Raw genomic sequence first — 15,557 nt, 5'->3', positions numbered from 1 at the left:
TATGATGCTACCTGAGTATCCAAAACTTCATAGCACGGTAGAAATAATAAGATTTCTAAATATTTTAAAGTATTATTTTCAGAGTCCCTACAAAATTAAATTCTGTAACACTAGCTTAACTGTAAGAAGGAAACCCAACATTTTCACCCCAAAACAAGTAGCCGCCGTACCTTCTCTAACTTATATAATCACACGAATCACTTTAAGCAATAGTTTCTTCAGCATTATACCTACATTTCAACCCAAGATGTAGCTAGGTTGTGCAACAGGTAGCACAAGTGGTTGGGGAGGTCGACTCAGTCACTACTGCTAAAAGTATGACTCTCCTTACAGAACACCCCTCTACTATGGCTAATGATCTGGCTAATGATATGGCTAAAGCTTAAATTTAGCTTTGAGTTAGAGAAATGTTCTTAATTTCAGAGTTGAAGCTCATGATAAGAGCTCATAAAAGATTACAGCAATATATCAAAAATTCTGAGGCAAAGATGTTTGAGGGATATATGTTCAACAGTATGCGTTATACCTATCCTCTACTCCGAGGAGAACTTATTTTGCTAATATAGAGAATGATGACTTTTGTCATCGTGGAACACGCTCCTGAGCTTTCATGATCTGAGTATATTAGTAAAGCGTGAAGGAAAGAGAAAGCACTGAACACTCATCACACTGTGGCCAAACCTGTGAGCTAGACTAGATTATCACTTGTCAATATTCAAAAGTGAATTGCAAATGCCATTTTCTACATATTTTTAAGTTTCTTTTGAATCCATGCTTTGTACTTATGCTTTCCTTTGCCAGCTAGCATGTAATCTTTGAAAAATGAAATAAAAACAGTCTGTCAAAAATTCAGGGAAAACTGCCAAACATTGCAGCCAAATTAACATACTTCTGAGGACAGATACATTGCCCCTATGCTGATTTTTAGTGTAAAAAAAATACTGTTCTCTTAATATAGCAAGAACATGAACCATGGCACAAAAACATTCTTCATCAGTCTATCCAAATGAACTTAAAATCACCCATCTGTAAAACTCCCCAGGGAGGAGAGAAATGATCACAATTCCCTTTGAACACACTGGGAAATTTAATAATTACAGAACTGATGTAAAACTAATGCCTGGTTGAAAATTAATGTTACTATCTCCCCACTGGGAGCAAGGGCACTTTTGTTTTTGCCTTTCTGACCTATTATCATTATCTGTTAATTAATTTCCCCGGTTGCTTTTATAGATTTCTGGGTAGATTTTCTCAAAGGTCAGCAGTCTTAGGGCAAATACAAGAGTGGAAATGCTTTGGTGGCAATAAAAGCTTTCTGAAAAGCAGCAACTTTTTCCATTTCTTTACTTCACAATGGCTACAAACTCAWGTCTTTCACTGCTTTATGCTCAGCATAATCACTGGCTCGCTCTCAGCTGAATCACTAAAGGCTTCAGGAAGAGAAGAAATCCTCCAGAAGGAAGTGCAAATATCCTGACATGACCCTCTCACACTCAGCTGGCCAAAGCACTACAAAACTTAAATCCAAGCCACTTTTATATATTACAGCAAAAACACATGCAGTCAGCATGCACGCTAAAAGCCGTTAGTTCATAGACTCTGTTTATCTGATGTCTCTGAAAAGCATCAATATCAGTTCAGCTATTATTCAAGAACACTGTAGTAAGTGCAGTGGAATGGATAAGATGGAAAGTCTCAAATATCTGTCTCTTCCTTTGGCCTTAATATATCTCTTCTGTGCAGTGATGTAGTGGAAAAAATACCCAAAAGCAAACAGAGAGCTTGACCAAGGAAAAATTGAAGAGCCCAGTGGGAATATAGACACTTCACAGTTAAGTCTCAGATGCGTGTATTAACAACGTCAGCTTGCAAACTCTAATCAAGTTGTAAAAATAATGTCTTTCCTAATATTTCTGATAACAGATCTATGATAATTTTCACTGGAATATAACAGAATAGCCATTTTCTTGTCTGAGCCACTTTCTACTAGAGTAAGAGAGAATCACTATGCTACTTCATCTTCCTATGTCATGACTTTATAGAAAAAAAAATCATTTTTTCCCCTTGTTGAAAATATTTACTTTGTTAATAGGGACCTGAAAACTCTTACCCTTTTAGCATGAAGTCTTTATTTTCTGAAGAACTTAGTATTCAAAGTGCAATCAAAAAAAGTTACAGCAAAGTGAAAAATCAAAAGAATTTTTACAAAACAGAAACTCCAGTTAAACTGCATGATGAGAAACTACTCACCCTATAACAGAAAGCATTTTTACAGAAGCAAATATTCTAGCTAAGTTTAAACTGAGGTTTGCAAATTTAAATAACGATACTAACGAGAACGGAACTGCAGAGTAAGGGATGAAGTTTGCGGTTGCTAAAATTTTGAAAAGTTTAAAAAATTCTTGACATTGAGTTTACACTGAAAAAAAGGACCATCATGCAAGCAGATCTGATTATCTATTGCTTTTAATTCTTCGCAAGGAATAAAGTGGTATCATCAATAATATTGTTCAAGATGTTTTTTTAAGCATTTTCTCACATCAGTAACTAGAAATCATGACCACAGTGGGAATGTATTTGTTAAGACATTGCTACAGGCTGTAATGGAAAAGAAAGTCATTATTTGTTGCAATGTTGGAATTCTGCCAAGAAAGGGCTCCAGATGCCAGCATTTCTCATATCACGAGGTCAAATGGAAGTGCCTCTTCATCGCCAAATGCACAGCAGATAAATTCCAGCATGAAATAGTCTGTTCTGTTGTGTGAGAACACAGCAGAGCAGACACTGTCTGTTCAAATAGATCAGTATTAACCTCCTTAGTAGCAAAATCTGAGCTATTCTTAAGCATACATTGGCATGGGTAATCACAGTACCAGTTCTCTGCAGGTTTCTAGAGGTCTTCTGGTTTGCATCTTTTTCCTCTACATTGGGGAAAGGAAAGATAATCCTCAGCTAGTCTCTTTCCTTGCTCTCCTCTTCAGTTTTATGCTCTTGAAAGTATGAATTGTAAACTGTGATAAGAACTCTTTGCCTGCACTGCACAGTTGCAAAATACAGCTCAGTGACAACATACCTTACACATTTTTAGCTGAGAAACTCAAGCATTTGGGAATGTGGGACTGCAAGTGCCCATAGCACTCATTAAATCCTATCTTTCATAAACATCAGCAACCATAAAATAGCTGCCTAATCTAGAAATAGCCACAAAACCCACTTCCACATAACACAAGTCACAAAAGACTCTGCACCCTAAGAACAAAATTAAGAATAGCAATACAAAGTTTGTTCATCATTGTACACTCCACTTTGACAGTTGAACAGAAAATGACACAAGAACGACTAGTTTGCACTAGGCACTTTGTAAAGTGCTGCTACCTCAGCAGCTTAACTCATCTCATGGCCTAAAAAAAAGTATAACAAAGACTTCTGCAGGCTGCCCATTTTATATATGTGTCTCATCTCCAGGGTACCTACAAAACAAACATAATCTACTGGCAATAAACAAAAGCTAGTTTTTATGTGAATGAATCAATATACCAGTAATTCATGGACTGGCATACAGTGTCTACCAGGGCTAATCAAAAAACTTGATGAAGCCAAAATGCCAACTTTACACCAGTATATTTCAGCTGAAATGACAGAAATAAATAAATAAATAAATAAATATTTCTAGTATATGTTAGAAACTTACTCCCTGAAATCCTCATGTGTGGTATCTTTGATGTGGAATATATTCATTCTACTCCATAATATATCTGCCCCTACCATTGTCATTTCACAGGGCAGTCTGGGAAATAAAGTCATTGAAAAATATGTATCAACAGTTTATATGGGATTTAATATTATTTTCTGTGTTATATTTTTATACACATATTTTGTTTTTAATTTCAAAATTTAATACATTTTCCAAAAGCTAGAATAACACCATAAATTTTCCATATTGAATAGTTGCATATAATACATAATATGCATATAATAATATGCATAATCAACCATATCTACTAAGTCTTAAAGAAAAATAGAAACAGATTAGCAACAAGAGCATATACATCTCCTTTGCTTAATTGTTGCTGGAGGGATTTTATTTGCAAGCTAGCTAAAAGCATTACAGAATAAATCCCAGGTCTTTTTACTACAAATGTTCTTTTTCATTGGTCAATAAACAATTCAGGGAAATTTGGAACTAGCCATGAAGAGAATATAAGAGGAAGGTTTGTTCCCCCCCCCCCCCCCCCAAAAAAAAAAAAAAAAAAAAAAAAAAAAAAAAAAATTTAAAGTCAAGACTGTGGAGGGAGAAAAACATCCTGTTTTTTTAGATGCAGTTTAAGATAGAGCTTTCTACATGAATTACTGGCGCTAATACCTTACGCTTCCCACCCATAGCACATGAAGCACACCCGTGATTTTAAGATATCTGTCCAGCCCAGTTCTGTTCAGAAAAAGTATTCTGGAGTTAACAACTGTTTGACAAAGAATCAGTTCTTTCTTTCAAAGATCTGTGTCAGCTTCACAGAAGTGCCATGAAAGTTTAACAGTGAGGAAATGATATTTTCTTATGTAGACATCTCTTGTTCTGTGTAAATAGAAGTTCGAGAAGCAAAGGTCAGCTACTCCATTTTTGGTGATATTTAACCATGACTGAATTTTCCAAAGTCAGCAGGAGCTGCAAGTATTCAATACTTTTTTAAAAAAAGGACCTTTTAAAAATAGCAAAAAGAACCATGTACCACCAACCTATATTTCACAGTACTCCTGGAAATTTTGCAAGTACTTGCTTCCACATCAAAGATCTGCCATCAGCTTCACCTAAATAACGCCTGACCTACAGTTTCAGCAGTAGTAAAAGAGCAGCAACTGACTGTTTTCCCTCAGCTGAAGTTTGAGAAACACTCCCTGCCAATCCAGTCCTGACAAGAGGTCTGTATTGCCTTGCAAACTGAGACGTGGTCCAAACATAGGCACTAAGAATTGGACTGATACAAACAGGGCAAACTCAACACACCACTAAATCACCAGGAGCGACCAACTCTCTGTTCAGGGCACAGGGTTCAGAAATGCTGCGCTGATTCCTATCTATTACTGGCAACTACAGCGTATTTTTCAGGGTAAACAAACTCCATACTAAAGAGACCTTTTGCCGTGATTATTCCTTCTGGAAGGCTATTCCCACTTTTCATTTTTACAGTATTAGAAATTTTATATGCTTCAGCATAGAGTTATTCCTGGCCAGTTCTTATGTCAAAATAAGAGTATTTAAGCTAGAGAAAGCATTAGTTTTGAAAGTGTCCTAAAAGTGAAAAAGTTCAGTATAGAAATACCACTGTCTCAGGCTCTAAATATTTTCAGTGACAATTCAATAAATGCACCCTCCCTTGGGGGGGGAAGACTACTCTAAACTTTGTAATCTATCTAGGCTGTAAGGACAAGTTTTCAAAATTCGGAAGGGTTATATTTTCAGTTGTCAGTGCAACATTAATTTGGTTCTTTCTGAACACTTATTAGGATCTTTGTATCATAATAAAAATAGCACGTGCTCATGCAAGTAAAGACTTGCATAAAACATATGCAGATAATTTGCAACGGCTTAAGCAATCATAAATCTGTTGTTTACCATAATCAGAATGCTTGACTGGTCAACTAAATGACATCTATCAGCAGATTTTTAATAACTGATTTTCGAGACTTTTAAGAGAAAAAAGGTATAAAAACGTGTCAAACACTTCTTAAAATTAATAACTAAAATCTTTCAAAATGATCATTTTTTTCTTTCTCTCACTGTTTCTTCCCACTAAACTCCTGTTCAAAAATTTTGGCAGTTTTATTTCAATCATCTTTGGTTGATTTTCTATGTCTGATTAGAAAGTTTTCCTTTGCCTATCAAGCTGATTGGCAGCACAACACATCTGTCTGTTTCATAAAGCATTACTTCTGTTAAAAAAAGCTCTGATTTTGTCTTTCCTCACTGTCCTGACAGTGGGAAGAGCTCCCTCACTGAAGAGTTGCCCCTTTTCTCCCTCCTGCCTCCACTGCATTGGCAGTTCCCAGGTAGCACCTCGCAGCAGAGGCAGCCAACGCACCAAAGCACTCAGCCGCCCTGCCAGGCACTGACGCTCTGCCAGGAACGTATTTAAAGAAAGCCTATTTAAGCATCATTTATTTAAAATTCTCGTATCTGTACTCTACTTTGGTGCAACAATTTCCATTCAGGAGGGGAATAACCTACCCAGGGTAAAGAAGTCAACTTTACCTAAGGGAATGAAAGTGGTGTTAGGGCAGCTATTTGGGTAAGATAAAGAAATGTAATTAATATTCCCACAGTTAAATGAATATATTCATGCAAGTATCAAACACTTGAAGTCACTAGACTAAACATTGCAGATCAAAGAAGATGCAATTCTCTTTAGCAAAACCTGCTGCAGCTTACGGAGTGCAGAAACCTTTTAAGGAAAAGTTCATGGTCATTTGTTTGATAGCCAACTGTCAGACATCCTAAATGTAGTAGTTTCTACCAAGCTCCTCCAACCGTAAATGGTTCTCGAGGTCTGAAGACATAGACTAAACCTGCATCTGAAATCATGCCTTCAGCTACCAAAGGGAACTACAATCTAAGAGTCAGGTTAGAGTCTTTTAAAATATTTATTAAGTTACTACATTCTTTGAGAATTCTTCCTTCCTTCCTTTCTCTTTACATACATTTTGTATTTCCTGGGTTTAAAGTCCTTCAAGTTAAAAGTCTGGTATAAAAATTTGTCCTAAGTGGCTAAAAATCCTAAGGATTTGTATTGAAGCTATATGGGAAATTATCTGTCTGCCTTTTAAAGTTGATTTGCTTGACGGCCATCAAATCCAAAACCTTTTGAAACATGGAACTCAGAACTTTTTTTCTGAAACATGAAGACCACAGTTGCAGTATATTAAATAGGAATAGCACCAGGTTTAAATCACTTTCCTTTCCTGTTCAGATTAGAAATCTGAAAATCATGTCCTGCATCCAAAGAGATATCCCACATGAGTGAGACAGACAATTATGGTTCAGCAGTCTCAGCCAAAATATATTTAGTTATTTATACAGTGTGGAGTAGTCCTTACCAAAGAGACTGATAGAAAAGGGAGCATCTTTAGCCTCTTGCTAACAATGAATCAGAGAACAGTCTAAGGCTTTACAACGTTTGTCCCACATGATTCCTTTGCTATTCTAAGTTTTGATGAGATACTCCATTCTGGACCAGAGGGGGGGAAAAAAACCCTGGCTAGTCTGGTATGTACATTCCTAAAAGGAAGGATTGGTTTCAACTAATTAAGATTCTTTAATGAAAAGCTATTTTGTCAGAGGATTCCTTATCAGCTCTGAGTTGAATTCTAAGTAATTATTAGAGCAGCATGACAGTAATTACATTATCTCTGAACATGACCATTCCAGAATTGAGAGCAATAAATTAGAGATCAATACAGAAGAATTTGACAGGAGATGGCAGTGCTCGAAAGCTGCTGCTTAATGTTGCATTTCCCAGAAGACTTGGAAGCAAGTGCAGCTCTGATACCAGCTCCCCTCTGTTTCTTGTATAGTCCTCAAGTGAGACAAGAGGAAGAATTGTTTTCAGACAACAGAATAAACAAAAATTATTTCAGAGACCTTTTCCTTACACTCCTCTTTAGGTTAAGATACTTTAGGAGACAATTTTTGCCAGAAAAGCTCAAATGCATTTCTAATACAATCAGGTTTATAAGTTTAGAGAGAATACATGCTGCAGGCTGGTGGTTATAGTGGAGACATTTCTTTCCTTTATATTCTACATCATGCAAACAGTAAAGTTCAAATCAAAGTCACTGCACTGTATGAGTCAAGTAGAAAAAATTTGTCTGGACTAAGCATTATGTTTATTAAGTCGCACAAGCAACTTGACAGCCTGTGTTTATTCTTTCCACTACTGAAAAAGCCCAGGCTTAGCCCATGTCAGAGCTTGAATTAAGAACTATAATAATAATCACAAGATTCAAGTGCTTAGGCATTTGCTAAAATCTAGATCAGCAGAGCTGTAAGTTTGTAGAACTGGGTTTTCCTACAAAAAAATTGTATATAAGTCTCTTAACACAAGTTCTGGCTGTTATAGGAGAATTACAGATGCTTCAAAAGAAACTGGTGCAATCATAAGCAGATCAAATTAGAATTGAAAAATCATAACCCCCAACAATTATTACCAAATGATGTCACAAAAATTTGCAGGTGCATATTTAACAGGAACCGATGTACAAGAGAATGGCTATCAGAGCTGTAACCTCCTCCACATTAGCACATCTTGAAGAAGAAATCTTTTTTCTTTTTTTAATCGTCATCAGTCTGACCCACTCCAGATCCACTTGGCTTTGCATTTTAACAACTTCATTCCACATATTAAAAAAAACAAGATTGATAGAACCAACTAGTATATCAGAGAGCAAGAAAAAAATTAAAAGTCTGAAGTTCTGCCTTACCTAAAGAGTATGGAGGTAAGTGGATTTCTGAAGCCATTCCTTCTTTTTCTTTTCTTTTTGCTTTTTTTTAATTAACGTACCTTGAAGGGATCCCAGTTTTTGGTTACAAAAAAGGATTCTTAATTGCAGACTTTCAAATTGCACTTTCACATTTTGCAAATTGTTTTCTTAAATCCTGTGTAGAATAGACCAGACTGTGCCCAGAAGTAGCTTGGGAAAAAACAGCATAAAATTAAGAACTTTTTTTTCCTAAAACACTAGACATTTTGTTTATGAAACAGACTTATTTTCTTTTAAAAAATGAAATATGAAAACTGTAGGAAAAAAAAAGCTCTGGCCTACTAAAAAAGATCCCATGGACATAGTTTTACCTCCCACCTTGCCTTTTAAGAACCGAATACAATTTCCAGATGGATGATGTAGCTTCCAGACAGAAATTAAAGAAACTCAAACTATAAGTAAGTTAACTAAGAAGGTAGCTACAGCATACTTTCACAGAAAAAGGCAAACCAAGGTCAGCAGCTTAGAAGTAAATTCAGTAAATCTTCAGAGGGGAAGACTGATTTTACTTTCAGGGCTACTTTAAGAAAATAGCAGCAAATAGTCAAAGCTACTTCTGACATTTACACGGTTTTAAAAATAACATGCTAGTTACATCACAAATTAAGCCGAAGTGCTATGGCCTGTCTTACACAGATGGTCAGAGAATGGTCAGAAGGATTCCTCTTGCAAGATCATTTATCATCAGCATTTTACTCAAGTGGTCTGCACTGGGGAATACAGGAAGGAGGGAGATGGAGAACTCTCCAGGTCAAGTAAAGTGATTTACAACTTTATTAAGAGTTTTATGTTTTATTTTGCTTTATATCTAATAAGATTCTTTAGTCTATTGCTCATGGTGACCTTATATTTTGCACCAAACTTTATCCTATAAACATCCACAGCAAACAGATATAATCACAACTGTATTTAAATGCCATAGGTGACACAACTAAGAAACTCGGATCTGCTCCAAAGTATGAGTTTGCAAGAGAAGCCCTATGACCTAAATCAATGAAATTATTTGCATCTTTGGAGCCAACTGCAGATCAGGCTTCAAGAGCACTTTGTATTTTTTTTAAAGCTTCCTTCCAACAAGACTTAATAAATATTAAAAAGCATTACAACAGCAAACCATTTATTTTGAAAAACATAAAAAATGGAAGATAAACCATCTTATTAATTCACAGAATTACATCAGAAGCAATCAGAAGCAAAAATTAAATATTGCTTGAAATTACTAAATATTCTAGATTTAAGAAAACAATTTTCATTTTGTGAACAGATTTTAGTGTATTATTATGTCTATTTCCAAAGAAAGATCAAGAAAAATATTTCCCATGTCTACAGCACTTACCAATTTAAACTGCAAATAATATGCATTTTTGTAAGTGCTATCACAAAGAGAAGTTAAGGTCTTTGTTAAGCAAGTATCTTTGCCAATATGGACTTTACAAACCATTCAAAATTCCCTTAAATGTAAAAGATACTAACAGCCCTGGAATTCTGCCAGGTAAACCATCTGCACTACCGAGCATAACCTACTTTCAAAACCAAGCCCTTAAGCTGTTTCCTGAAACAGGATGCATTTGTCTACATAATGATTGTGTGTCTATTTTACTACAAAAGTGCTTTAAAAAAAAAAAAAAAAAAAACCACCCTTCCATATTTTGGGCAACTGGATATATTTCTTTCAGAGACAATGATAGCAGTAGCTAAAAAAGGAAAAGAAGATTCATAAATTATAAAGTTGGCACAGCATTTGAATTCTAAATCTATTTCAAAGAATAACTATGAACACATTTTCTTACCAAATGCTTGCAGTTATACCTTAAAAGATCAAACAACTAAATGGTTGTATTTTTTCTTAGTGAAACACTACTACAAGACACAAATAATGACTGGAAGAATTGACACAATTTTTACAATCTGTAGCAAAAACTTTTCACCGTTTATTTTTTAAAGGGGGCAACTTCGCTCAAATTAGTCCAAAAGAAGATCAAATCATTCCACGGTCCAGAAAGAGTTTTATTCCAAGTAAGTTATATTGAAGTGTTTTATATCTCTTTTAGTCTGCTGGGAATTAAATTAAGAATTTCCTACTGTAATACAATTTTAACCCTAAGTAGCTTTAGCTTACAATGGCAACAAATTGCAAATACTTATAAGCACCGAAATATTCATATAGTAGTTTATCTTAGAGAGAGAAATGTAACTCATTAGACAGTATGAGACTTTAATGCAAGTACTCATTTGTTAAATACTGAAGGTCTGATTCTTCTAAGTGTTGAATACATTATTTATATTTAACTTAGTGCATAGCCAAATGCTTGCTAGCTGGCCAAGTGTCTAGGCATCTTAGGCAGACTTTTATAAGAACGAACATTGTTTTTAAATTAACCAGTCCTAACAGTTGAAAGAAGTCTAGTTAAGGATTCTGGGACTGAGGGCATTCAACACTACTCAAGACAAAACTAAAGCTTGAATAACACAGTTGATATGTACTCTGAAAGTGTAATAAGCCTCGTCTTCACTGACAGATCAGTGTCCTAATATCCATAGAGTCTAGCATGCATGAAGAAAACACAAATTAGAGCTGTACTTCATTAACATTATGTGGAAGATAGAATAGAAGAGGGCATTTAATTCAAAAAGACTTCCCCGTCAATGAGTTTAGACTAAAGTTTCAGTTGGTACAACTTAGCAAGAGATAATGCTACCAGATTCACAGAGCTAGCGTACATCAGCATTATGAGAGTACCTTTAAAAATACTTTGCTGAAGTTATTCTGCCTAAACTGATAATATCAAAACCTTTTTTTTCTTTTATTTTTCTCTGGAAGAAAGTCTAAATTTGACTTTCATTTTTGTAAGTCTCTCACAACTCCTATCATTTAAATATCATTTATCATTTAAATAAACTAATAAAGCTTATTTACACACACAATCTACACCTTCAACGTGGGGCTTAAATTAAACAATACCCTTTCCGGGGATCTTGTCAGAATCTGAAAGTAGTTTGTATTTCCTCAACCTAAGATATAATGTTCACTGAAAACAAAACTCATCCTAGTTTTGTTTTTGCATTGCGTAGGGAATAGTTTTGTTATATTAAACAACTGGAAAAGCAACAATGATTTTTACAATTACCGTATCTTTGGCTGAAGTTGTGTTTATCTACACAACTGTGTACATATACAAGCTATAAACTGTAAATAAATGTTTTTGAATGGGTACATTGGTAGTGAAATAAGATTATGAAATTATTAGAACTATTAATAGTCAAAAGCTTCCTAACAAAAAACAAGGATCTGTTTCTGTAAAGCATAATTATATTGATAAAGTTCTGTAGAAGTAGGCATGAAATAATCCCAATGCCAATTCATTAGAAAACAGTCAACTGCAAAATACAGCATACCTTGTTAGCCCTCAAAACAATCTTACAACAAATGATCATTTAAGAGATACCTCAAATGGACAAATTATGGAGCTCAGTAAGTTCTACATCTGCTATTACATTAGGGAAGAAATTAAAAGGTCTTGTTTCTGAAAGATTGCTTCCTGTATCTCCAGAAGTATGCAAGTGCACAAGTATACACATGCACCAAAGAAAGCCCACAACAGATGACATTCATCCCATTCCTCTAACCTTCTTCCTAAGATGTGGAAAGTGAGCACCTAAGATGATCAAGCTAAGTTTAGAAAGATCTTGCTTGAGGAAGTTAAGACTGATTTTGTAATACTGCTTTCAAGCACTTAAAAACAGAAATAAAGACAGTCTGGCATGTTTCTCCCTCTTAATTTATTATCTTTTCATATACATTCCAAAACATTAAGCTGTCAATCTGCATGAATATGCAAGAAGAACAGCTTTTGGGAGTGAAATCAGTTTCTTGTACTGCTGGAAGTCCAGGATGTAACTTGCAAAATCAGCTCCAATCCACAGTGTATCCATAATTTGTCATAGAACAGATATCCATTAGAGTTTTGAGTAAAGCTTTACACTATAAGAGATGCTATCAAAAACTTAAGTTACATATCATGGCACATCTGCACATAGTCTTTGGGAAGGGAAGGCCTTTGTTTTCTTTTCAAGGTGAACTGGGAAAAGAAAGTCACCATCATCAATCTTCTTCAGAGCTAGACTCATCTTCCTGGTCAGACAGCTCAGCAACAGGGAAGCGCAGGATGGCTGCCACCCCTGTCAGCTGCCCAAGCTGTTCCCCAGACACGTGAAGGCTGGAGAAGATGCGCACTGTGCCCATGTTCTCCCGAACACTATCTACCAATTTAACATATCGAGCACGTGTAGCCACATCCTGGTGCCGGAAGAGCTCATCACTGATAAGCAAGGTGTCAATGGCCATGGCTTCATTGGCCTTCTCCACATGTTTTAGACCATAAAAAGCCCGGTCTGGCTCATGCTGCAGCATTTTATAGAAGTCATCTAAGGCTTTCACCTCACCAGCTGCCTTAGTGTCAGAGAGACGGCTAGTTACAGCTGGGTCACAAAGGGCTTCCTTCAACGCATATTTATGTCCCGAGGAAGAATGGACCTACAGTAAACACAGTTAAAGATAAATATTTTTTTAAAAAGGACCATTTTCTTGATTAACCAAGCACAAACACAGTTTCCACTCTCCATAGCATTTCTCTCTCTAACTATGGGTATAGCTTTTATTTGAAACATAAATGATTTTCCTAGAAGAGCTCCTCTTCTGAAACCCCAACCTTAACTCAAATCACTCAAACTTCGGTAGTAGCAAAGATGCTTATGTAAGGCAGTCTTTGAATAAAGAGAAGCAAGGCATTGTACAAAGCCCCAGGTAGAACCATGTGGTTCTACTGAGAAACCAGATCTTCTTTAGCCTTTAAAGTATTTAATAGAAATTTAAGAGGAAGATCTCTTAAGGTTATATAACATATAGTGCAAAAGCACTAAGGCTTGTATTAGGGGTTTGCAGACGTACTAGTGATGCAGCTGCATATATTAAAGTCTTTCACGCTGTTGTTGCTCTGCTATAAATGCAAAACCAGATTTCTATGTGCAATTCAAGACTCCTAGACTTTGTGCCCATTAAGTACTGGGACTCCCCATAGTTTTACAGGTCTAAAATACAGCCTGATGTAATTCAGAAGTGATAGCTGTATGAAACTTCTATTTTCTGTGCTGGCTTTGCCTTTTTTAGTGAACGAAAAATAAAACAATCAAGCAAACAGTTAACTAAACAGGGGGAAAAAAGTTGTAGTTTGCATAATCTTTACCTATGTACTATAAAACTAACAGCAATGTTAACTAACCTACACTACACCCAGGTGCTTCAGTATTTTTCTTTTTTAAAAAGCTTTAGAAAGCTGTTATTAAACATACATGCCACACAGTATGGCAGATTAACAGCACAGTTAAACCATTTCCCAACTTGTGTTTTAGTCTTAATGAGACAATAAATATGAACTTTAGCATGGTTTTGAATATTTAGTATCTTCTCTACTCCCCTTTAAGCTGTTCTAGAACAGAAACACCCTGTCTTGCACAACTAGACTATAATTTTAGAGGCACCAGTATAATTTCCTCATGATGAAAGTTATGTTATCTAGGTGGTGAATTATTTCCCACCATCCTCTTAACTCTCTTCTGTTACCAGAGGGAGCTCTCAAACCTCTGTGATCACCCACTACAGAGGCAGTTCAGCCTCTTACCTGCAAGAACTTGGACCTGTTCTCTAACAGGAGCTTGTTGTCAGTCTTGACTGCCTGCTGAAACATGTAGTCACAAAACTGTTCCCGCACGAAGCCTGGGCTGGCCACCAACACACACTTCACGACATCGAAGTTGATGTGCCGCTGGATTGCCTGCACCACCTGCTCGTAAAATCTCTCCAGGGCCCGGTCGTGCTGAGAGCAGTTCCCTTTCCGCTTGCGAGGGATGTTCACCTCTACCTTGGCACGTGTGAGGGTCATGCTGGGGGTGACGAGGCAGACGTGAGCCAGCCCCTCCTGCATGACCACGGCTGCCACATCGGCGCTCCAGGCCGGGTCGCAGGCCTGCTCGATGCGCTCCAGCACCACGCTGTCCCACTGCTTCTTGGCCAGCGTGAACTGCCGGTTGGGCTCCAGCTCGATGGTGTGGTAGGCCCCCATCTTGACGTACTCGTTCTCCTGGATGTTGGTGCCCTTGACCCGCAGCTGGCAGGCCTGCGAGTCGAAGTCGATGGCCTCCACGCAGAGGGTGAGGGTGGTGCGGATGCGGTTGCTGCCCACGCTGCCCGTGGCCGACTCGGTCTGCACCTTGCGGATGGTGGAGGCCCGCAGGCTGTCGCCCACCTGCAGCAGGTTGTAGGTGTGCCACATGTCCTCGGGCTCCTCGGGGATCAGCGTCACCTGCCCCGCGTTATCCTTCTCCAGGTCCTTCCGCACCAGCTTCATCCCGGCGGCTCCCGGCGGCGCCGCCGCCGCTGCGCCCTCGGCTTCCCCTCAGCCGCGCCGCCAGGCCCCGGCCCCAATCGCGGCGGGGCTGCGCGCTCCCGGGCGGCCGCCTAGGGGCCTGCGCTCAAGCCCGGCCGCGACGTGTCGGCTCCCCCGGGCCCGCGCTGCCGGCTCCTCGCCCCGCGCCTTGCGCATGCGCCGCCAGCCCAAAGGCGCGCCCCTCCCCCAAGCGCATGCGCGCAGCCCCCTCGGACGGCGCCGGCGACGCCCGCGGCCTCTTGGCCACCGTGCCCGGAGCGCGTGCGCAGTACAGCCCCCCGGCGCAGCTGGCGCATGCGCACAGCCGCCGAGCGCGCACCAGCTCCTAACGGTCGGGGAAAACCGTGAGGGTTTGTGGTAACCGTGCGTGCCAGGGGGCGGGGGGCAGCCGTGCCCCTGCCCCGTGGGAGGCGGGCAGGACGGCCGAGAGAAGGGGGACAAGCCCCGGCCTAGCAGGCTGCGGGGATCTCGGAAGGGAAACCTCGGGGTGGTGCATCGCCGTGGTGCAAGGCGAGACGGGGTCAGGGCCTCCGCGGGCCCTTTCCCCTCCGGGTTTTTGTGCTGGCCTGTATTGTGTCTGCG

The 15,557-nt window shown here is 38.6% G+C and overlaps 2 protein-coding genes across 2 annotated transcripts in view; both read right to left on the bottom strand.

Moving 5' to 3' along the window:
- ITGA1 (integrin subunit alpha 1) overlaps positions 1-15,557 on the bottom strand; it is a 74,256-nt gene that overhangs the window by 53,291 nt on the left and 5,408 nt on the right. The gene's annotated exons all lie outside the window — the stretch shown is intronic.
- On the bottom strand, positions 12,294-15,045 carry PELO (pelota mRNA surveillance and ribosome rescue factor). The gene is made up of 2 exons (XM_085326419.1): positions 14,211-15,045; positions 12,294-13,066 (listed from the first exon to the last, which is right to left on the bottom strand). Exons 1-2 carry the CDS (start codon positions 14,934-14,936, stop codon positions 12,635-12,637), a joined length of 1,158 nt encoding a protein of 385 aa, XP_085182545.1. The 5' UTR covers positions 14,937-15,045; the 3' UTR covers positions 12,294-12,634.

This window comes from Rhea americana, unplaced genomic scaffold, assembly GCF_003343005.1.
Source record: "Rhea americana isolate MKP2758 unplaced genomic scaffold, rheAme1 scaffold_13, whole genome shotgun sequence".
Taxonomy (NCBI): domain Eukaryota; kingdom Metazoa; phylum Chordata; class Aves; order Rheiformes; family Rheidae; genus Rhea; species Rhea americana.
The sequence above is the reverse complement of the archived record's forward strand: the minus strand, read 5'-3'. Positions and strand labels throughout refer to the sequence as shown.